At 34.4% G+C, this 23,236-nt stretch overlaps 2 protein-coding genes and 1 non-coding gene across 3 annotated transcripts; 1 reads left to right on the plus strand and 2 right to left on the minus strand.

Moving 5' to 3' along the window:
• Positions 1-1,859: 1,859 nt before the first annotated feature.
• LOC143619083 (cell division control protein 48 homolog B-like) lies at positions 1,860-7,776 on the minus strand. Its single transcript, XM_077091102.1, has 12 exons — positions 7,595-7,776; positions 7,466-7,510; positions 6,077-6,132; positions 5,743-5,892; positions 5,494-5,598; positions 4,808-4,907; positions 4,451-4,735; positions 3,448-3,617; positions 3,219-3,347; positions 2,820-2,907; positions 2,418-2,495; positions 1,860-2,345 (listed from the first exon to the last, which is right to left on the minus strand). Exons 1-12 carry the CDS (start codon positions 7,742-7,744, stop codon positions 1,860-1,862), a joined length of 1,842 nt encoding a protein of 613 aa, XP_076947217.1. The 5' UTR covers positions 7,745-7,776.
• Positions 7,777-10,708: 2,932 nt separating this feature from the next.
• On the minus strand, positions 10,709-19,213 carry LOC143619084 (uncharacterized). Its single transcript, XM_077091103.1, has 14 exons — positions 19,130-19,213; positions 18,221-18,506; positions 17,445-17,629; positions 15,939-16,074; positions 15,627-15,863; positions 15,447-15,523; positions 15,192-15,279; positions 14,941-15,046; positions 14,787-14,880; positions 12,154-12,365; positions 11,934-12,033; positions 11,569-11,685; positions 11,365-11,421; positions 10,709-10,845 (listed from the first exon to the last, which is right to left on the minus strand). The coding sequence occupies exons 1-14, from the start codon at positions 19,211-19,213 to the stop codon at positions 10,744-10,746; spliced, it is 1,881 nt and encodes a 626-aa protein (XP_076947218.1). The 3' UTR covers positions 10,709-10,743.
• Positions 19,214-19,338: 125 nt separating this feature from the next.
• TRNAT-CGU (transfer RNA threonine (anticodon CGU)) lies at positions 19,339-19,410 on the plus strand. The gene has a single exon. It is a non-coding gene; the product is annotated as a tRNA-Thr (tRNA).
• Positions 19,411-23,236: the final 3,826 nt, after the last annotated feature.

The following is a 23,236-nucleotide window of genomic DNA, read 5'->3' on the forward strand; positions in this document are numbered from 1 at the left end:
TTCCAATTTCATTCCATTATGTGAAACGAACACGCCCTTAGGGTTTGATGATGAAAGGATTTCACAAATAAATGAGATGTTATAACCTGGTTAAAAAGCTATCTAGGTTTGATGAGACCCATGACCCATGAAAACTATTGTTTGATTATTAAGGAGTTATTTCATAAATAAATGAGATGTTATAACATGTCCGTTTAAAGGCTATCCAGGTTTGGTGAGACCCACGAAAATTATTGTTTATTTTGGAAATATTTCACAAATAAATGGGATGTTATAAGACTATCCGGGATTGGTGAAACATATACCCGTGAATTCGGGCCAAACACATGAGAAACCCCAAATCACAAATCAAGCAATCTTAACGCTTGAGGGGGGGGGGGGTGATGGCAACCAAAGAGTGACACACCGGAGTTTTTTATTTTTTTTTTATTTTTAGTCATTTAGATAGATTTTTTGTATGTCTGAAATAAATAAAAATATATTATTTATAATGAAAATAATATTATTCTTCAAAATAAAATAAACAAAAGTTAGTAGTAACATTTAGTATCATATAATTAGTACCAAAAGCTCTAAAATAGTCAAGATTCAATGTGTATGTTCTTCAAATGGATCTAAACAACATAGTTTGTATCAATCAGTATTCAAGGAGCGTGGAATACAACTTGAATGCTTGGATCGTGAGTGGAACGAGCAAGAACCAGTAGAACAAGTCGAGCCAGGGTAGTTTCGAGCTCGAGCTCAAAATTAAACGAGGCAATTTATGGGTGTTTAGGGATATAAATCATGAATCTAGTCTTTTGGGTGATAAACAAACTATTTGACCGTAAAAAGTTGGGATTTTGTATTAAAAACAGGTTTTTTGAGAATCCATGTCAAAGTGTGACATTTATGAGTGTCCTTGTATCACGTGGTACAACAACACCTATAAGTATCAGCGTAACCATTGATACGACACTTTTAAGGGTCCCTATAAAAGTTGCGACAATACGACACTTTTAGGCGGCGGTTCTCACAACACTGTTTACTTACGACAATTCTCGCGAAACTGGTTTAACAACGACGGCGATGTAACACCATCTAGCAACTTTATTAGCGAGGCTAGCATTATATGAGGAGTTTTCACTTGTTCCCGTTTAGGGAACCTCGTACGTGTAGATTAAAAAATATTGAAAGACTTTATATGAAAGTTTATTAAAGTGATGATGGCTTTTACTTAAATACCCCTTCAACATTTTATGTTTTTCTTTTTCTTATCTCACTCAATTTTTTATTATGGTTTAATCTCAACCACACAATTACTATAATGAATTATTCTTTTCGGTTCTCAAAGTTCTCAGGCTCAATGTAGTTATCAAATTATCCGTTATACATATATACACACGCACACTATTTCAGTATTTTGAATGAAAATTCATACTCATATAAAAACAACGTTTATGTGCAAATAACTTGATGGGTATTTTGTAAATCTGCACACTCAAACGCTGTGAACTTATGTACAATCATTTATCAAAATACCCATCATGTGACTTGCATATAGGGAAAGGTTAACAGTAGGGTCTAACTTAAGCGTCAGAATGAGAATGAAACCAAAACGAAACTAAATGGCTAAAACAAAAGGTTAGCACTAAACCTATGAATCTAAGCAAACCTCAATGACTAAAACAATACTTTAACTCGAAACGTTTTTTTAATATAAAAAATAACCTTTAGATTGAACTACAAACAAGCAATGAACCTTTAAAATAAACTACTAAGTAATAAACTTAATAATCTTTCTTAATATAAAAAGAACCTTTATATAAACTAACAAAGCAATACAAACTTCAAAATCTTAACACACAAAAACTTACATATTATGTGCACACCATTCTTCCATATGTAGGACTCTTCAGCAAGTTCATACTATAACCCCTTGAACCGAAAAACACGATAACGCCCATGACTCCCATCGTAACCGGAACCACCAAACCCGACAACAATTTCTTTGTATACTTAACTTTTTGCCCACCCGAATACACAAGCTGACGTGGCGGTCTCAGGATTGTTTTTTTGTTCATATAAGATGCATATGAATCTATTTCTTGACTAGTCAAAGCCGGGTTTAACGAGCTTTTAACTGTTTCGAAGTGACGGTTATGTATGACAGTGGCGGTTATTTCTTCTCTGAGGGCTACAATGCCAGCTTCTCTACATAAACCTTCTAATTCGGCTCCAGTGAAACGCTCGGTTTCTTGAGCAATTTTTTTGAGGTCAACGTCAGGGTCAATTTTCATGCCACGTGTATGGACACGAAGGATTTCGTATCGGGCTTCTAAGTCTGGTGGGGGCACATATAACACCTGTAAATTTGGAAGTTAATACATAAATAATAATATTGTTTTCACCAAAATGTTAATAAGGAAAAGTATTACGAGATCGAATCGTCCAGGTCGCATTAGAGCAGCATCGATTGCGTGTGGTCGGTTAGTTGCAGCCAATACAAGTATTCCCTAATAAATAAGAATTAAAAATTAGTGCAAGAAGTCAATTCAGGTTTAATCTCTAACAGGTCAAATGGGCCGAACGGGTTGAAACTTGAAAGTCACAGAGTGTATATCTAGTGCATAAAACTTTCCAAATCATTTTATGTAACAAAATTAGAGTTTTTAAAATACAGAGTTTTTTTAATCCTATATACGCATGTATATACTTGTATATATGTGTGTGTGTGTGTGCGCGCGCGTACGCGTGTGCGTGTGCGTGTGCGTGTGCGTGTGCGTGTGCGTGTGCGTGTATGTATATATAATATTTTGGAAGTGTTTCGGTATACGTACTTTCGCCTCTTCTAAGCCATCCATTTCAGTGAGTAGAGTAGATAGAAGTCTTTCTCCAACTGTTGTGCTCCCGCTTGAACCGGTTCCTCTACATATTTTACAACAAAGGTTAAAGATAAGATTTTATTTAAGAGAACCTATTTTGCTGGATCTAAAATGTGTTTGAATTCATTGTGTTTTGAGTTCGTGATTCAGATTATGTTTAATCTCTAACAGGTCCAACGAGTATAATAAAAAACCAAGAAAAATATTTTGTGGTTGCATTTGTCATGCAAAACGTTTATAATAACAAATAAAACCTTGGAGTTTGGACAAAAAGTGTTTGGGCCAGGCCAGCCCAGCTAATACCAAAAAATACCCATTTTGGCCCGTTCAACCCGCTCATTGATGGATAGTTACCGTTTAGCTGCAACGACATCAGCTTCATCAAAGAAGATAATGCTTGGTGCAACAAGGCGAGCTCTATGAAATGTATTACGTAATAAGGCTTCACCTTCTCCAACAAACATTGAAAATAATTCTGCACCGCTGAAACATAACTCATAGATCGCATAATTCATTAACCTTAAACATAACTCATAATATATATAGTTTTTTGAAGTAATGAGGTAAGGTCAAACGGTCAAACCTTAAAGAAAAGAAAGAGGCTTGAGCAGCATGAGCAGCTGCTTTAGCGAGAGTAGTTTTTGAGCATCCTGGTGGGCCATGAAGCAGAATTCCACGCATAGGCGACACACCCAGCCTTGAAAACGCTTCAGAATATTTTAAAGGCCATTCAACTGCTTGCTTCAGTTTTTTCTGGTTCATGCAACAAGTCAACATTAGTGGAGGTGGCTAACCGTTTATTCTTAGATGGGCCAGTTTGGATAATATTCTATCTCTAACAAGTCAAACAGGCAAAATAAAAAAGAAAACAAACACGAACAAAGCATGTTCATGTTCGCTTGTTTAACTTTAACCGAACAAACTTCCAACACGAACAATTAAACAAATGAGAGTTCCTTGTTCGTGCTCGTTTATGTTCAATTGCTAACATTATAAACGAATGGTTAACAAATGAACATAACTGATCTAAAACTAATTAAAAGTGATGTTAACAACAATGTGTTGGGCCTAAAATGTTATTAAAACTAGACTAAGGGCCTAAAATGTTATTAAAACAAGACTAAACTGTAATGACCTAAACAAACATAAACTAGCGAACATAAATCAACGCAAATGAACGAACATAAACAATTTTTTATGAACAAGCGTAAGCGAACATAAGTGAATAAAAAAATTTGTTCATGTTTGCTCGTTTAATGAATAAATGAACTTCACGTCAAACAGTTCACTAAACGTTCGATTCATTTACAGACCTAGTTGTGGAAAGATACTCATTTTACAAACCTTCAAATTGTTAATTCCCCTGACATCACTCCCAAGGTATACTTCTAAAGCATAAGACCTCCTAAACCACTTTATTCAAAAAGCAGATTATTACCGACAATAAATATATTTGTGTAACACATAACATTCAAATGTTGCCATTTTGATCCACTACCAAACCCACTCGACCCACCCATTTTTCCACATTTAACCAATAATAAACAAAAAGATGTCCATTTTGAGAAGATAATCATTTTACAGACCTTTAAGTTGTGTAGTCCCCCAATATCATCCCAAGAAACCTTGGGAATTTCAGCAGTAACACCTCGTGTAATACTTGGGCCCACAATAGACCTCGCAATCTTCCAATCATCCATTAATAAGCTACAAACATTAGCTTCATCGTTTGCATTTGAACATCTTTTCGTTGCACACATTGCAGCCTCCCGACATAAAGCTTCTAAATCAGCCCCAACATAACCATTGCATAATGCTGCTATAACTTCCAAGTTAACACTAGGATCCAGCGGAACCTTCTTTGTATATAGCTGAAGAATGCAGCATGTTGGCAAGTGTTATTTAAATGCTACTGAAATAATTGAAATAAGTTTATCTATTACCTTGAGAATTTGAAGGCGTTCTTCCTCATTTGGAGTTGTGACTTCGATTTCAGCATCGAATCGGCCCGATCTTCTTAGTGCAGGATCGAGTGCGTCTACTCTGGCAAGACAAGATAGCATTTATTTAAAACATGATGCTAACCTTTTTGTATTTTACTCATTTGATTGTTAAAAAAATATAACCCGAATCCACTATATACATGATTCGGACACTATAAATAAAAGCATCACAGTTGATCAACTAGTATGAATTTATATTCTAATAAAGACTAAATTAAAATAAGATAACCTAAGCATATCTATTGTCTATTTATCTGTTTACGTTTATTATCAGGATACAGTTTTGTGTCACATAAAGAACATAAATGAAAGGTGCAGTAGAAAGGGCTCAAGTAATTTTAAGCAGTTTGAACTTAAGAACGATCCATTTTTGAAGCCAAACTTCCTGAGTAAACGTTTAGGTTCTGACATAGTAACATACTGAAAAATTCAAAATTTAAGTGCGCCGCAGTTTGAATTACTTTAACAACAGTTAATCTATCACCTCACTTATTTGTGAGATGCTTACTGTACAGCTTATTACAGCTGTTCATACTTCATATTAACAGAAAGAATACATGTTTTCGACCCACTTTCACATAAATGTAACCACCAAAAGAAATAAAGTGGGTTGATCAAGCTTTCACCTGTTGCTTGATGCCACCACCACAACTTTTGCCCCTGATGTTGATGTTGCACTTGAGTCCATAAGCATGATAAGCTGAGATGCTACACGGATATCTTGCTGTTTCCTGTGATTTGAGACATTTTCAGCAAATAAACATGCAGTGAACACAGATGCTAAGCTAAATGTAGAACAACCATTATTTGCTTAACTTATTCAAAACAAATGAGTATCATGAATGGGACAAAATAGATACAAGATTACTATGTACCTTGAATCACGACGGGGACAGATAGCATCAATTTCATCTATAAATATAACAGAAGGTTTTCCTAAATTGATGTGTAAAGATGCTTCAGAAAAAGCATCCCGCAAAACTTTCTCACTTTCACCAGCATGGGCTCTGTGGACAGAGTGTGGACTGCAGGAAAACACAAAGTTAAATTAACTTAAATCACCAAAAAATATCAAATGGCCTCAACACTGTATTTCTTCTTCTATAAGCATCTTAGAAAACAAAGCGTTTTAATAAAAAAAAATCAATAATTCTATGAATCAAAAACTCAGATTAACAGAAAATAGCATATAAAGTCAAAAGGCAATACCTCAGAACTATTAAGTGTGCATCACATTCACGAACAACTGCACGAACCAAGCTAGTCTAATATTAACAAGAAACAACATCAAAAAAACTCACAACCACAGAAGCATTAAATTTGTTATCGAATATAGCGTTTTTCAAATAAACAATGGCTGAAGTATTTCGAAATTTTATATTCATTCTTTAATATTTTGGACATTGTAATTATATAATTCTCGTCTTCCAAGGTATCTCCATGAAAAACAGCAAAAATCAGAGAAAAACATGAAAGTCGGTGATAAACACGTGAAGACAGCAAAAATCCGTTTTTACTGAGTTTGAATGACTAGCTCTGAGTTTCAATGATTACGAGTAACTCATGAGCCTGTTATAATGTTATTTATATAATTTATATTTAATACATATTTACAAAATAATTAATGTTATGCATAAAAAGCCTGAGCTTCACTTATCAAGCTTGAACTAGATCATGAGCCTGTTATAATGTTATTTATATAACTTTTATTTAATACATATTTACAAAATAATTAATGTTATGCATAAAAACCGAGCTTCACTTATCAAGCTCGAACTAGCTCATGAGCCTGTTATAATGTTATTTATATAACTTTTATTTAATATATATTTATAAGATAATTAATTTTATGCATAAAAGAGTATGCAAATAATATACTTATGTTGCATATAAATAACTACAAATACATAAAAACAATTGCAAATATATATAAATTAACTAAAATTAACAAATAACCGACAAGCCCATTCTGAACTGAGCTTGAGCTTTAAAAATAGACCTCGAAAACAAGCCAAGCTCAACCTCTCTATAAGTTAAACGAACCGCCTAGACCGAATTATACAGCACCGATTAAGCTACGGCTAATAATGAATTACTTTCGCCAAATAACCTATAATCTCATATCACTAATGTTATGTATAAAATTATGATAAAACTAAGTAAATAATATGTTATATATATAATAAACAAGTCAAGTCCGAGCTGAACTCGAGCTTGAAAAACTACTCACGAGCTCGAGCTCTCCGTATGTTAATTAATAAATAATCAACAGCTGAGTCTTGCCGAGCTCGAGCTTAATATATTCGATATATATTTTTATATAACAACTATGTTATGCATAAAATTATGATAAACATAAGTAAATAATATACTTATTTTGTATATAAAATCATACACACACACACACGCATATATAAATAATTATAAATACATAAAAATTATATATATATATATATATATATAAAAACTAATTAATAAATAATCAACAGCTGAGTCGGAGCCGAGCTCGAGCTCTGTAAGTTAAACGAGCTTCCGAGACCGATTTTTACAACAATATAATTAAGACAGGGCTAATCATGAATCAATTTCATCAAATACCTTTCCAGTACCAGGAGGACCGTACAGCAGCAATCCACGAGGCCACTACACAATAATAATAATAATAATAATAATAATAACACGAACTGTAATTACAACAAATACGGTGTGTGTGTATTGTGTGTGTACCTTAAGGCCTAGTTTTCTGGCTTGTTGAGAGTAGAGCAGAGGATACGTTATGAGTTCTCGTAGAGCTTGAAGAGCTTCAGCGTTGCCAGCTATGGCGTGTTCTGCACGCCACTTTACGACGTCGTTTGTGCTGCAACTGCTGCTCTCCATTCGCCGGCGGTGTGGCGGACACTGAAGTTTGTTATTTTGACGGAGTGCGAGTGAGGGTTTTTTTGTTTTACGATATTTTTTAATTTGACGTATTAAGACCTCTGTCTTGTAAAAGTTTTATTATAAGAAGTGTTTGTGGAAAGCGAGCGATCGGCTTCAGTGAGTGGCGCGAGTCACGTCAGCCACGAACGCCACAACACCCTCGCTTAATCACTTGTTGCGAGCGTGCTCGCTTGGGCTAAAGGAAGAAAATTGATGGTTTGGCTCGCGAATGGATGAATTCAGCTGGCGCGAACGATATTGGGGTGAATTCAACGGTGGCGCGACCGTCGAGGGTTGAAGGATTGGGTCCAGTCAGCGCCACGTGACATAATATGATTGGATGAATTCATACGTCGACTTCAATAACAACACATGATCTTACTTTGTGTTCCCGAGTTCATTTATGAAAAGAAATTAAAGGGAAAAAAAAGTTTCTTTTTTCTTTTGGCATCTCATCTTTCTCTTCAATTTTTATTTCTTTTCAAATTTTTTCAATTTATAAAGATATAAATTCTCTTATTTTACTCATCATTTTCTTTCTTTTAATGTAACTCAGGAATACCCTTTTTATTTTTTCCTTCATTTTTCTTCTTTAAATGAAACTCGGGAACAAAATGATGTGTATGGTTCAATTCAGTTATTAGCCTAGACCGAAACTAGAGTCATTGGTGATCTATTTTATTAACAAATCGGTTTTCGGTTAATCGGTTTAGTTTATTCAGTTAGTTTGTTGGTTTTCAGTTTGGTTAATAACCAAAACCAAACTTTGGCTAAATTTTTTGCTTAGAATTACATGAAATGATGAAACTGAGGTATAAATAAAAGAAATCTAACTATACTATTAAAACAACACAAGTTGTCTGAATGACATTTAACTAGGCACTCCACATAGGATGCCAAGTGGATGTCATGTCACTATTTCTTATTATATTATGACCCATGACCTGTTTTCCTACTATAACCCATGACCCGTAAGACTTTATAAAATATTAAAAAATATATTATTGTGTGATACGGGTTTCAAACCCAAGTACTCATATTTTAAACCAAATGTACTTACCAACTCCACTAAAATGGTAATTATGTTTGATTTCTTGACTTAACATATATAATATGATTTCTCTTCAACTATAAAGCCAAAATTATATTTAATTGTTAACATTTTCATAATTCGCAATATAACATTGTCCTCCCATATCTCTTTAACACAATCATTTAAGATTGTTTATCGTTTCTCTCTTTATTTTTAAATCTAACTATTTACATTTTCCTATTATAACCCATGACCCGTAAGGCTTTTTAAAATAAAAAAAAAAATATTATTGTGCGATATGGGTTTCAAACCCCAAGACTTCATGTTTCAAACCAAATGTGCTTACCAACTCCACTAAATTGGTAATTTTGTTTGATTTCTTGACTTAATATATATAATGTGATTTCTCTTCAACTATAAAACAAAAATTATATTTAATTGTTAACTTTTTCATAATTCACAATATGACATTGTCCTCTCATATTTCTTTAACACAACTATTTAAGATTGTTCATCGTTTCTCTCTTTATTTTAAAATATAATGCATTTTTATTTATTTTCTTTTACAACAAAACCTTAGTCTTTGTAAATTTAATTTTTAAATCTGTGACAACATTTTATTATAAATATTATTTTTATAAACACAATATGTAATATAACAATACGGTATGAATGCTTTATTTGAAATAAATCAAACATCAAGATTTGGTTTTCAACTTAAAATTATTGTGCATAATATATCAAAAACTTAATAAAAAAAGTCATAAATAAAAGTTATTATATGAAACAATTGAATTTACGTATTACATATAATAATTTTTTATTTTTATTATATTTTTTCACCCGTGTGGAACACGGGCTCTAACCTAGTACATGAAATAAAGATATAAAAGCTAGAAGTATATAAAAATGTGAAATGTTTTGTTTGGTTAACCGTGGCTATAAAAATAAACTAATAACCTATTTTTGGTTAATACGTGAGTTCTGCTTGAACTTAATCAACCTAACTCGTTTACACCGCTAGATCTAACATGCAACTAGAAAATTTATATTCGTAGCCACAAAATAGCCTATCACCCAGAATTAAAAAAAAAAAAAAACTTTTCTACCGACATACTTAAAAATAATTAGTGGCGTAACTATTAATCAATAAACACAACTAAAAGGCAATGTTATAAAAGTCATAATAGTCCTCGATATAATTTTTGTTTTGTCTAGTGAATAGTGATTAGGCATAACTTTTCAATCCAAAATGGAAACCAGCAAACACGAATAAGAGAGGCAACATACAAAATCGGAGGCAATCAGGCAAACAATAGAGAGAAACCGGTTAGTGATAAAGATGTATGAAGATAGAGAAAAAAATCATTGTGATTGTATTTTTTGTTTATTTTCATTATTGATTTAGTCTTTTTCCTTTGACATTATGTCTTTTTTTTATATCGTATTATATTATTACTCAACATTGTGTAATACTTTGTTCAACATTGTGTTATATTTTGCAATCTATTGTGTCTATTTTTCTCGGCATTGTGTCTTTTCGTCGGTTTTTTTGGAACGAGAACGACAGGAGAAACATTTTAGGTATTTTAAATTTTTTCGTTTTCTACTTATATTTTGAGTTATGATTTTTTTTTCGACAAATCCTTCTCAGACTTCTCATTTTTATCTCCTTTTGCATTTTAACTTTTTCCAACAAAACAGCATTCAAACATGTTTAAAACCTCTTAAATTAGTACTTAGTACATAGGTACATGACATGTTCTGATGTTCAATAATAAAATAAATAACATATGGAGTCCCTGGGATTATACCAAAATTATGAATAAAGTGCAAAATTTTTAATTGCATAATCAAATGACAATCTCATCTATAAGTTACTGTCTAAACTCCGTTTCGTTTCAATGTCCGGCATCGTTGAAAATCAGAGTGGGTGAAAGAGTGCACTTCCAGCAGAAGCTTGATTTGCAGCTCGATTACTTCCAAAATTCTTGCGGTTTGATTCCCTAGCGATTCGTGAACCAAACTGTAAACATAACAGGTGAGAACAGATTTAAAGACGGGTCAATCATACACGACACACCCATTCTAAACCATACGATAATAGGGCGTTTGGTTCATTGGAACTCAATGAAATTGATATCTGAATTTTATTCCTAATCTGTTTGGCTCGGTCAGTTATATACAATGGGCCCATTCTAATTCCATACTGTATGAGGGTGTTTAGTTCGTTGAAATTCAATGAATGCATCTCATTCCTACCGTGTTTGGGTTGCAGGGCTAGTCGAATTGGAATCTAACTCAAATTCCTTCCAAGTACGGAAATTCAGCATTCCAATTTCTTTTTAACAAACAAAACATGATTATTTTTTCAACCAAATGTATCACAATTCCAAATCCCATACCTTCAAATTCCGATTTCTTTAAAAAAAATTGTAAACAAAACACCCCCTAGGTTCCGTTGACCCACCCAATTTGCAGATATCATCACAACCAAATCGTGTATATTAGGTAGTTATTAGTAAAGGGAAAGGCGTATGCATGCCTGAATGGCTCTTTTAGGTAGAACAGCTGCTTCTTGCAAGTTGAGCATTCTTGCAACCTTCAGAAAAACCGACAAAAGTAGTTGGTGGTTAATCGAGGGTGCACGAGATACAGTTTTGAGCATACTTTTTTTATTTGTTATTGTCATTATTACAATGCAAAAATCAAAAAAAGAACAATTAAATAAGAAACACCAAACACGTACCTCACGCAATATTTTCTTATCTCCAACTCCACTTGGTTGTCGAAGGTCTGCAATTTCCCATAGTGGAATATCCAGCAGTAGCTTGATTACATCCTCGTCTAGAAAAGGAAATCTAGCCTAAATGCAGAAATAAATGTCCTTAACGTAAATCAACAGCCAATAACTACCAATTACAAAAATGAAAATTTTGGCCCGTTTACTTGTGTATTTTAATTCTTTAAAACCTCTGAAATCATATAATTTTGTTAATCATATTTGGCACAGTAATTGCTAATAGAAAAGATATGAAGAAAGTGTTTTGAGCCAAACCAACCTGACAGCCCGCTCATTTTATCACCTTTAAATGTCATAAAATAACGGTGTACCTCTTTGCCATTATCAGCAATGCATCTATCATCTCTACCTAAGTTTCTCTTCCATATTCTCTGCATATCTAACTTCATTTCTTCGTTTAGCCCGGTCCAACTGATGACAAATAATGAACTCACATTAGTAAACCTACTTTATTTGTTTTGTTTTTTTTATTAAATTTACGTAATGAGAACGACTATACAAAACTTATCACCAAAAATCATCTTTTCTAACCCGCTTTGTCTGAATTTAGTTCTATGGCGGCCGTAACCAGCACATTGCTCATCTGCACCAGAACCAACCAATAAAATTCTGGATTCGGACTTGTACTTAAAACGCTGGCATTCTGAATTGCTAGTATTACTGTTATTATTTCCGCCAGTTTCTTCACTCACCCATCCGTCACCGCCAGCTGCCAACCACAATGCAATTCCAATATTAAGGTCCTGTAACATTAGATATTATTATTAAGAGTAGATGTGGAATAATAAGTGGCAAGCAGGTTGTGTTATATGTCAAAACAGACTATTTTATTATGCATCATCAGTGATTATTAGGAAACTTGGAATATTTCAATATTATTCGATATTTATCTAATAAAATGATTTATAGATTATCTTATCGATTTAAATTAACTTCATGTATATCCTTCTATACTTCATAATACCATTACTATTATTTCAAACACAAATATCACATTTATCCATTTTATAGTAAATAAAATCAGTTACTTTATAGTAATCTGTTGCAGTCAATGAAAGCAAAAACGTCACGAAAAAGCCATTGGTTGATGAGATTAACTTAAAGAAGCCACACAACTTTGACCCGTATGCATAATTGTATTAGCCATAATATTTGATGCAAGCTCGGTCAAATTTACCCCCATCTAGACAATAGCTCCAAAAACCGCAGCCAAAGGTCAAGGCGATGGACCGAGTCGGCCGTCGCTCCACGTTTGAAGACCCACGATGATCCGTTTTCATTGTGGGTCGACGGGCAACCCAGTTCACGGACTTGACCTTTAGCTACTGGTTTTTGGAGTTATCATTTGGGTCGATTAATTGACTTGGGTCTGCATTAGATAATACTGCCAAAACAAGTATGATGGCCGGCTCTAGGGTGGTGCAAGCCGGACTCCCGGCCGGGGCATGGCTTTTTCGGGGGCACGTTGGAACCACCGGAGAGTTGACATCGTTATGGTAGTTTGACCTTTCAATCTATTGTTGACATAGTAGTAGAACTAAGAGAAAAAAAATGAAAAAGACAAGTCGGAAAAGTTTCCGGTGACCGAAGAGCAATGTTTTAAAAACCGGTACGTACCGGCCGGTTGAACCGGTTATACCGTGAAAAGGATAAGGTATATTGTGAAGATGAAGTAATAATGGAAATGATTCTCTCACTAATAAGGTTATAAGCTATAAGCTACTATTCTTTACGTATTAACATAATATTTTAATGAAAAAAGGAATGAGTAGGATTGTAATAAATTTAAAATAAAAATTCTATTTGATTTTTATAAAGTATTTTTATCCTTTAAACATAATATAAAATAAGAAATTTTTATACTATTCATATTCGATTTTACTTTAACCATTATCCATACTTTTAACAAAATATATAATTGAATTATTAGTTAACAATAACTTTCTCTTCAAAAGATTTCTCAGTTTTATTAACACGCATACATATTGTTATCATTTCTTAATAGATTTGGAGTTCTAGTAACATGGTAAACAACTTGGCCGACCCTAGGGTAGTGCGAGCCAGACGTTTAGCAGAGGCCCATAATTTTCACGGGCCAAATTTATTATATATATTTGAAAACAAAATTATAAAATATGTATGAATCTTAATCATCTTAAATATATTGGGCCCAAACTTTTTTTTATTCATAACATTAATTGTCAATAAAAAAACTAGCTTATAATATTTCGTTATTTCTTATAAGGGCATATGGGCCTTTTTATTTCGGCTCGGCCGAGGCATTTAAATTCTCGAAGCCGGCCCTGCAAGTATGCATGGTGGGTCAAAATCTATGCAGTCAATCTCGGTGGTATCTCGGTTATCGGTCCTCATGTGAAATATCAGTCAAAATATCGGTACCGATAGTGACATTGACCGATATTAACCGATATATCACCGATATTCCCGATATCAGCATTTTAAGTCTTAATTTTCAACTTTTAGTGTTTAATGTTGGTGTTTCGAGTATTAATTAGTTCCTACTTGTTACAATTCTTAGTGTTGCAAAAGGTTAATCTGTTAATAGGAGGAAAATATACTGAATTGTTAGTGTTAAAGTGCTATATATATAAATTTTGCATGATATTAAATTTACCGATATCTCACCGCGATAACAGACATCTCAAATATCGGTCCTCGGCCGATATCTGATATTTTTTCGCATTAACTGCTTAGGTCAAAATTGTACGGCGACTCACAGTTTATCTCATTAGCCATTTGCTTTTCGTTACATTGTTTCCCATAGAACTTGTGTACGTTTCTAACGACTTGATGCCATTATGTTATCATACCCAACCTAATATACATAAAGTAAAAATCAAGTATTTCGTGAGTGGGTGAAACACGTAGGGTCAAGTACCATTTAATCACAAATCGGGTAGCAGGCACTAACCCTCCATCTATTCAGCTGATTCATATCATGACAAAATTTCAACTTCTTGAATTACCTTAGGTGAGCTTAAATGAATAATTTGGCTTCTTTTTTCTATATCCTCTAGCAACAACAATGGTATACCATGTATGCATTTGAGGGATTAATAGTAATATAAGATTGACCAATCATATTGCTATATATAACAATAATAATTATAATAATAATCAAATTAAGATGAACTAATAAGTACCATGTATGTATTGGAGGGATTAATAAGTGACATGACATGTGGCGTCTCCAAAGTCAATTTTGACAATTCTGCATCTATCTCAACCAGATTCCATCTGCATTCAAAAACAGATAATCAAATAAAAAAAGATAACAATAAAATATTTGATATTCACCTTCTCGTGATGGCAATTTTTCTGAGCTCATTCACACCTGCCCTGGCAGATATTCTATCAGGAGCTAACTGACCATCAAAACTCACATTCAACAGATCAATTTCATCTGTCAGTAAAAGTGTGATAATTAGCTTAGAGAATTAATGCCATGGATTTGGTAGTTCAGGAACCATAATAGCAAAAGCCTCAAAGTTGAAGGACAAGTTTTTCACTTATAATTATACTAGAAAAGGAAAGGATAAATCACCTACATTTTGGATCTAAGCACTGATCCAGCAATGCTGCAAGTATCATTGAATCCAATCCACCAGAAAAAAGCACTGCCACTGGAGACTTTCCCTGCAAGAAACAAGTTGGAAAACATAAAATAACAAGTAACGATATATTCTTATTTTAAAACTCAAAATGCAAAAGAAATAACAGTTTTGCATAGTTTATGCATGTATATATATATATCCAATGTGTGTGTGTGTAGTTATGTGTATATAATTATATTATTTACAAACCAGGTGAATTCCGGAAAATACTGTGCGTCGTCTCACAGATTCTTTTAGCGCGGCCAGAACTTCCTGATGCAAATGCCCTGTAGCAATTGATAAAAAAAAAAGCGGCTGCAAAGGTAAATGAGGATGTATGGTATAAGCTAAAGTTTATAAGCATTTTAGGTGATGATATCTATTTTTTACCACGTTGCTCATTAGAATACGTTTTATGAACTTCAATTAAATTATCAGGTGTGGGCTCCACAAGAATTCTATCCCACTTTAGCAATTCTTGCAGCAAAGGATCAAACCAATCATGTCTTTTGACATTACACACTAGATTTCCATCCATTTCAGAAGCATTCATGGACAAGCTGTAAACTCCACAAGGGAGCTCTTCCCAAAAGTTTGGTTCACCAGACCCACTTTCGTATCCAGAATCTGTAAAGATGATTAAATAAACTGCATATTTAATAAAAGAAAGGTAAAGTAAGTTTGAATAAAAAATGTGCATACCAAAATTTTTATTAATAGTGTAAAGTGGTGATACAGAAGAAAGCAGGAGTCGGGAGTCTTTTGCATTTGGCCAATGAACAAGAAGGCTTCGCCTTCCAAGTGCATCTCTACCAAACCATATTGTCTTTGAGCTCTCCTGAAATTTATAAAAAAGAATCAAGAAACAATTCTATAAACGAGTAGTCAGATTATACTACTTCTAAAGGTGACCAAGTGTTGAGTTGACCAGAAAAATTTTGTCCAAAAACATACAACTTTATAATCAAGTAATCACTATGATCATAAAAATATAGGGCCAACCTCTAGCTACATATACTGGTACTAGGCCTGTAAACGAACCGACCATTCAGAGAACCATTCAGCGGGCAGTTCGTTTATTTAAATACCAAAACAACATGAACAAACTTTTCTGTTCATTTAGTTAAACGAACAGCCATAAACACATGTCTGGTTCGTTTATTTATGTTTGTGAACGTTCATTTATGTTTGTTAATGTTCATTTATGTTTGTTGGGCTATGTTTGTTTAAGTTCATTTGGTTTAGATTTGTTTATATATTCACTTCAAATAATTAAGCACATTACAATTTAGTCTAGTTTTATGAAATTAAAATATCACATCTTACAATTTAGTCTAGTTTTGTTAATTTTATAGGCTCAACAGATTGATGTTCACGCTTACTTTTAATCGGTGTTCGCTCGGTTTTGCTCGTCCATCTATGTTCAATTATGTATGCTCGTTTGTTTATGTTTGTTGGGCTATGTTTGTTTAAGTGCATTCGGTTTAGATTTGTTTATATATTCACTTAAATAATTAAGCAAATTACAATTTAGTCTAGTTTTATGAAATTAAAATATCACATCTTACAATTTAGTCTAGTTTTATTAATTTTATCATAGGCTCAACAGATTGATGTTCACGCTTACTTTTAATCGGTGTTCGCTCGGTTTTGCTCGTCCATCTATGTTCAATTATGTATGCTCGTTTGTTTATGTTTGTTGGGCTATGTTTGTTTAAGTGCATTCGGTTTAAATTTGTTTATATATTCACTTAAATAATTAAGCACATTACAATTTAGTCTAGTTTTATGAAATTAAAATATCACATCTTACAATTTAGTCTAGTTTTATTAATTTTATAGGCTCAACAGATTGATGTTCACGCTTACTTTTAATCGGTGTTCGCTCGGTTTTGCTCGTCCATCTATGTTCAATTATGTACGCTCGTTTGTGTTCGTTTACACTTGCAAACCGTTCGCTTATACTATTAAGTATTAACGAACGAACATAACCGAACACGAACACAATCATTAAAAAGACGAATGAACACAAACAAGAAAACCTAGTTCGTTTAATTGTTCATGTTTGACCATTTGTTCGGTTACAGTTAAACGAATGAACACGAACATGCTATGTTTGTGTCCGTTCAATTCGTTTACAGGCCTACTCTACCTACATATAACGGTACCCTTCAAATGAATGGGACTTACTTACCATTCAAAAGTTACCTGCCAGTAGATTAAAGCCCATGGCCCCTTGATTTTTGAGAGAGATTCAGGAACAGAGTATTTCCCAGAAGTGCATGTGCCATCATGTTCATGAGACAGACAGTTACAACATTTACTCAAAGACTCGATGAGAACTTCACCATCGTTGCTATTGTTACTGATCTCAATTCCTCCAAACACTTCACCTATTAAAAACAAGAACACATGTATCATACTCATTCCAATCTTATACTAAAATTTCAAAAAATTTAAACAATGCCTAAAGAAGAAATTGTGAGCTTTGTGATAGTGACTGTGTGAAGTTGATGAATCATAAGCAAATATTCAGTTGTAACATAACAGACAGTAGCAAATAATGTTTAAAAGTTTTTTTGTTTGAAATGGTAATAACCAGAAAATCAGATGAATGAGTGTTTGGCAAATTTTGATTATTTAAGGCATATGTCAGTTAAAACCGAGAAAGACATTTAGTGAATAAGTTTTTTGATCAATAATGTTTAGATTACATCAAAACATAAGGCAAGCGGGCAACAAGCTGCGCCGCTACCCCTTTTTGAATTGCAAAACCCAATCTTTTAAAAACATCATTAGCTGATCTTGGAGTCATAACATTACTATGCATGACCCGCTGAACATGGGTAAGTAACTCCACAGCTTCAGGCGCGAGGAAACCAAAAGTGTCAAAAGCAAAAGGAATAAATAAATACACATTGGTTAAACAGGCAACTGAATAATCAAGCAATGAGATGCTAAGTTAAACAGGCAAGTAATCATACCATTATACACGAGGATATTCCCAGATTTGTCCACGAAAGGCTGTATGATTGGGCATACTCCTCTTAATTGCAATGTAGCACCAAGAAACAAAACTTTTCCATCCAAAGTATTATTATTCAAATCAAAATCATCTTTTAAGTTGGATATATCGGTTGATTCTTCTTCCTCCGCTGAAGACCGAATAATATGTCCCTCATGAACATGAAGGGATACAGACTTGCTTCCTAAACTGTCAGGGCCTCTTTTCCTCAGAGCTGCTTTGATATCATCTACAGAAAATAAAATCTGAAACTCCACCAGTGAATCCAAATAATTTCAATTTACATAATCTAATGCATTTTAAAAACTTAAAATTAGGGCTGTAAATGAACCGAGCGTTCAGCGAACTGTCTGGCGAGAACCTCGGTTAAGTTCGTTCGACTAACAAAATGAACAAACACAAGCAGAGGCCATGTTCACTCAATTGTGTTCATGAACGTTCGATAATGTGTTCGTTTACATTCGTATATGTCCATTTATACTCGTTAATATTTGTGTGTTTTATGTTTGTTCATCAAAGGTTTTTAATACTTTGCAATGACTTACCGAATACTATCATATAGATTTAAGTAAATTATATTAACTATAAAACAAATATGTGTGTGTGTGTGTGTGTGAAATTAGCAATATAGATTTAAGCAAATTATTAACCATTTTCGGTTAGCCAAACCAAATTAAGCATTGTATGTTCGTGAACCGTTCACCTGTCAGATATCGGACGAACATGAACAACGCCTTGTTCGGTTAGGTTAGGTTCATTTACAGCCCTATGAACGAGTATGAATCAAATAATATTATTTCATAAAAGTTCATTTTGCATAATCTACAGCACTTTCAATAGATAAACAAATGCTTAACAGATTGCTTACAGTTTCAGAATCATGAGAAATATGTGAATAATCGGTTGATAGATCGATACGAACACCGGAGATGATTAAGGCGATTCCGCACATATCTTCTTCTTCTTCGTGTTGTTTGAGTGTCTGTGTAAACCCTAGGGTTTTGAAGGAGCGAATGGCATGGTTCTGTTACAGAAATGAATGAATAAGTGGTTTATATGTTGATATTTCAGCATCTGGCCTCCGTAGCATAGTGGTATTGCGTTCGCTTCGTAAGCGAAAGGCCGCGAGTTCGATCCTCGCCGGGGGCTTTATATGTATGGTAACAATTTTTGCAACAAGCTCAGCAAGATTTTTTATAACTTTTTATTATAAAATAAATATGAATGTAATTAAATAAATTGGTTTCCAAGTGGCAGTTGGCAGTATTGTTTTCCGAGGAACGCCTAAGCCAAACTCTGAAGTCAGCGTGGGTCCGGTTAAGACAAGATAGTCTGGCCAGAGTGGGACATCGGGACTCTCCAAATTTAAAGAGTGCGATAGCGTAAATACAGAAAGTCATCGTTTTAAAAAAAAATAAAGTCTGCTTTAAGGGCATGGTTTAACTACTCAACTCAAATCACTAGTCGTTATTTTGCTAGACTCGTATACATAGAACAAATTTTATTTTTAAAGTTTTAAGGTGAGTATATGTGGTATTCAGGGCCGGCCTAGGTTCAATTATGGGCTCGGTGATCGTTTTGGGTACGGTTTTGATGAAGGACACAAAATTTGTTTTTTTTTTTAATATGTATATTTATCAGTTATTTTGCACATTAACGAATGATATTGAGCCGATTGCTTGTGAAATAATGAGAAAAGAGTAGGAAAAATATATACCAAAGAAAAACAAAATTTTTCAACGGGTGTATGGAGTGTCACACCCCAAATCTGGGCCTAGAAGTGTGACAAATAGTTGGTACCTATTTTGAAATATATCAGAGTTTGCGGGTTATTAGCGGAAGTCTCTGATTATAATAGAATAATAATTCATTTTGAAAATTTCTTGGATAATAAATATCCGGGTATTTGGTTTACAAAACTTGTTTATTTTTGTTACAATATTTTATTTATTTAAAACTGAACCATCACCATCTGCGAACATCTAACTCCATAAGATCGTTTTGGGTACGGTTTTGATGAAGGACACAAAATTTTGTTATTTTTTTTAATATGTATATTTATCAATTATTTTGCACATTAACGAATGATATTGAGCCGATTGCTTGTGAAATAATGAGAAAAGAGTAGGAAAAAGATATACCAAAGAAAAACAAAATTTTTCAACGGGTAGAGATGTTCAAAACGGTTTGGGACTAGGAACCGGAACCGGTTCCTAACCGGTTCCTATATTCAAAACCTCCTTTGAAACCGGTTCCAGACTCGAACCGGTTAGGGAACCGAACCGGTTCTCCCACCCTCGGACCCCTAACCTATGGAACTGGTTCTTACCGGTTCCTAACCCGGTTCCTGTACCGTAACCGGTCAAAAAACGGCTATTTTTGACCCCAACGGTCAAAAAAAGGCCAAAAATGCAAGAACCGGTTCCGGTTCGGTTCCAGAACCAGTTCCGGTTCGGTTCCGGTTCCTACCCGCCCCCACTCAGAAATGCAAGAACCGGTCACGGATCATCGGGTTGAATCAGATAGGGTCCGGTTCCTACAAAAAACGAGTAGGAACCGGTTCGGTTCCAGGAACCGGTTTTTTTGATCATCTCTATCAACGGGTGTATGGAGTGTCACACCCCAAATCTGAGCCTAGAAATATGACCAATAGTTGGTACCTATTTTGAAATATATCAGAGTTTGCGGGTTATTAGCGGAAGTCTTTGATTATAATAAAATAATAATTCATTTTGAAAATTTCTTGGATAATAAATATCCGGGTATTTGGTTTACAAAACTTGTTTATTTTTGTTACAATATTTTATTTATTTAAAACTGAACCATCACCATCTGCGAGCATCTAACTCCATAAATGTCTCTTATGCCTTGCTATCTGTACTATTCTTGCTTTCCTGTAATGTGGGGAAAAATATGTCAGCGGTATGCTGGTGAATCGTTGACTCTAAAAGCATTTAATTAACAATTATAATACAAATATAGATTGCTCAACATATCCCAGCAGATATATTGCTATACCTGGTATTTGTAACACTGCCCTACACACATACAAGTCTCCGAGCCACGTAGCCTATTCCGGAGGATAAGATATGACCGTTGGCCCGCGACCACGTAGCCTTTGATTGTTTACGCTGAACAGTTATGTTTGGATCCAGACACATGCGTATTCAGTCTGAGTTGTTTTGTTCTCTAATTTGTAATACAATGTTTTAGAGATCACATAATCTCATGCAAATGTTTGACCGACCCTATAAGACAAACAACCTGTCTATCTTATAGAGTATAAATATGTTTGACTGTTCATAAAGGTTTAATGTATTCGCGTTATAAAAAGGTTGAACGTATTCACCTGTACGGTCGGTGTGATTGTCAGATAAACCTTATTGATTGTAAATGATTGTCAACCTATAACAAATAGGTTTGAATGATCACCCTATTGGTGTGGTTTGTTTAGACTGCAGACCATAAGTCCGGGTTTAACCTTGATCAGGTTTGTGAATGTATTTTGAAATCATGATTGTATTTGTGTGACGTTTGATATATCATGCTTTGGCCTAACAGGGTTGGTAAACTTCTCCAGGTAAGTAAACGGGTCCCGCGGTTGATTGGGATTTGTACGAATTACTTACCTTAGGCAAGAAGAGTCTACTAATGATATCCCCCTTCTAGCTACTACATGCCCGTCAAAATATAGTTTGTATAACATTACTTCTTATTGAAGTAACGTTTATTGAAAACTGTTTGTGAATGCATTTGAAAATCATTTCAAGGTTAAAGGCCATAGCCTTGACTGAGTCTAAGCTATCTATAATATGCTTGAAATAGTTTAACTTAGATCCTACCTTAGTGAATGCACGGAATACTAGTAATAAAGCAGAGTGATTGTTAGATTGGCAGAACTTTGCTTCTAGCTCGCTTATCTGCTCTACAGCTCGTTAATTCCTCAATACTTGCACGAACTTCAAGAGAACGGACCTCGGAACTTCTCGGCAAAGCTGGCACGCTTCCCAATACTAAGTGTGTGTTTTTGAGTGTGAAAATGGGATGAAATGGACTGAACCCGTAGCTGCCCTTTTATAGGCGAGTTTTAGGGACCGTCGCGTAGCGCGACGTCCTTTTTCCTTAGGCCGTCGCGTAGCGCGACACCGCAATTTGTAAGGTGATGCCACGTGTGGACACGTGGTTGGCCACGTGGCACTGGTTACTTAACCGGGTCATCGCATAGCGCGATGCCCCTTTGTTTCTGCCTCATCGCGTAGCGCGGCGCCCCCTTTTTTCTGTTTTCTTGGGAAGCTGCATTGCGTAGCACGACGGTAAACTCCATTCCTTCATCGCGTTGCGCGATGGGTATGAGAAATCAAAATTTTCATTTTTACCCCTTTGAGTTTCAGAATTGACATTTTTGGCCTAAAATTGAACAGGGTATTCCCGAGATGTTACATGGAGTTACAGGAAGTGTTGCAAAAATCACGACTAGGCGCGGATTAATCGCTAGTCCCCACTTCACTGATTAATTTTGGGTTAATCACCCAATTAATCGGTCAATGATCAAATCCTGTCAAAATTGGCGGTTTCTGGTGAGATTCCGACCAAATCAGCAGCTTCCGACGAGATTCCGTCCATAATCAGCGGTTTCCGGTGAGAATCTAGCAAAAACCAGCGCGATTCCAGCCAATTTCCGGCTAAAATGTATTTGTGTATGTATAAAACTGAAAATTACATATAAAAATGTGTGTGCGTATATATAAAACTGAAAATTATACATTAAAGTTCGATCCGATTAATCTCGATTAGTCGCTAGTCCCCACCCCACCGCCCAACTAGCGAATTTTAAAACACTGGTTATAGTGTATGGAGTTAGGAGCTTTTGGTGTTAAAGAGATGATAAGAATAATAATATTTTATTATATGTACTTGTACTTTTGTGACAACCTTTTGTCGTATCTTTACAAGAACTTTATGTCATTTTCTATAT

Source organism: Bidens hawaiensis, unplaced genomic scaffold (assembly GCF_021521415.1).
Source record: "Bidens hawaiensis isolate Kalapana, Puna unplaced genomic scaffold, B.hawaiensis_p1.1 tig00002414_1, whole genome shotgun sequence".
NCBI lineage: Eukaryota > Viridiplantae > Streptophyta > Magnoliopsida > Asterales > Asteraceae > Bidens > Bidens hawaiensis.

Bases quoted from the DNA above. Each gene is read 5' to 3' on its own strand.
- LOC143619083 (XM_077091102.1), bottom strand. From the start codon at position 7,744: ATGGAGAGCAGCAGTTGCAGCACAAACGACGTCGTAAAGTGGCGTGCA. The intron at 6,133-7,465 runs GTATTTGATGAA...TGTTAATATTAG, and splicing joins GTCCTCCTGGTACTGGAAAG to ACTAGCTTGGTTCGTGCAGT. The intron at 5,599-5,742 runs GTACATAGTAAT...CTCAAATCACAG, and splicing joins TGTCCCCGTCGTGATTCAAG to GAAACAGCAAGATATCCGTG.
- LOC143619084 (XM_077091103.1), bottom strand. From the start codon at position 19,213: ATGTGCGGAATCGCCTTAATCATCTCCGGTGTTCGTATCGATCTATCA. The intron at 16,075-17,444 runs GTAACTTTTGAA...TATAAATTTCAG, and splicing joins GGGCTTTAATCTACTGGCAG to GAGAGCTCAAAGACAATATG. The intron at 12,034-12,153 runs GTTAGAAAAGAT...ATTTGTCATCAG, and splicing joins ACTAAATTCAGACAAAGCGG to TTGGACCGGGCTAAACGAAG.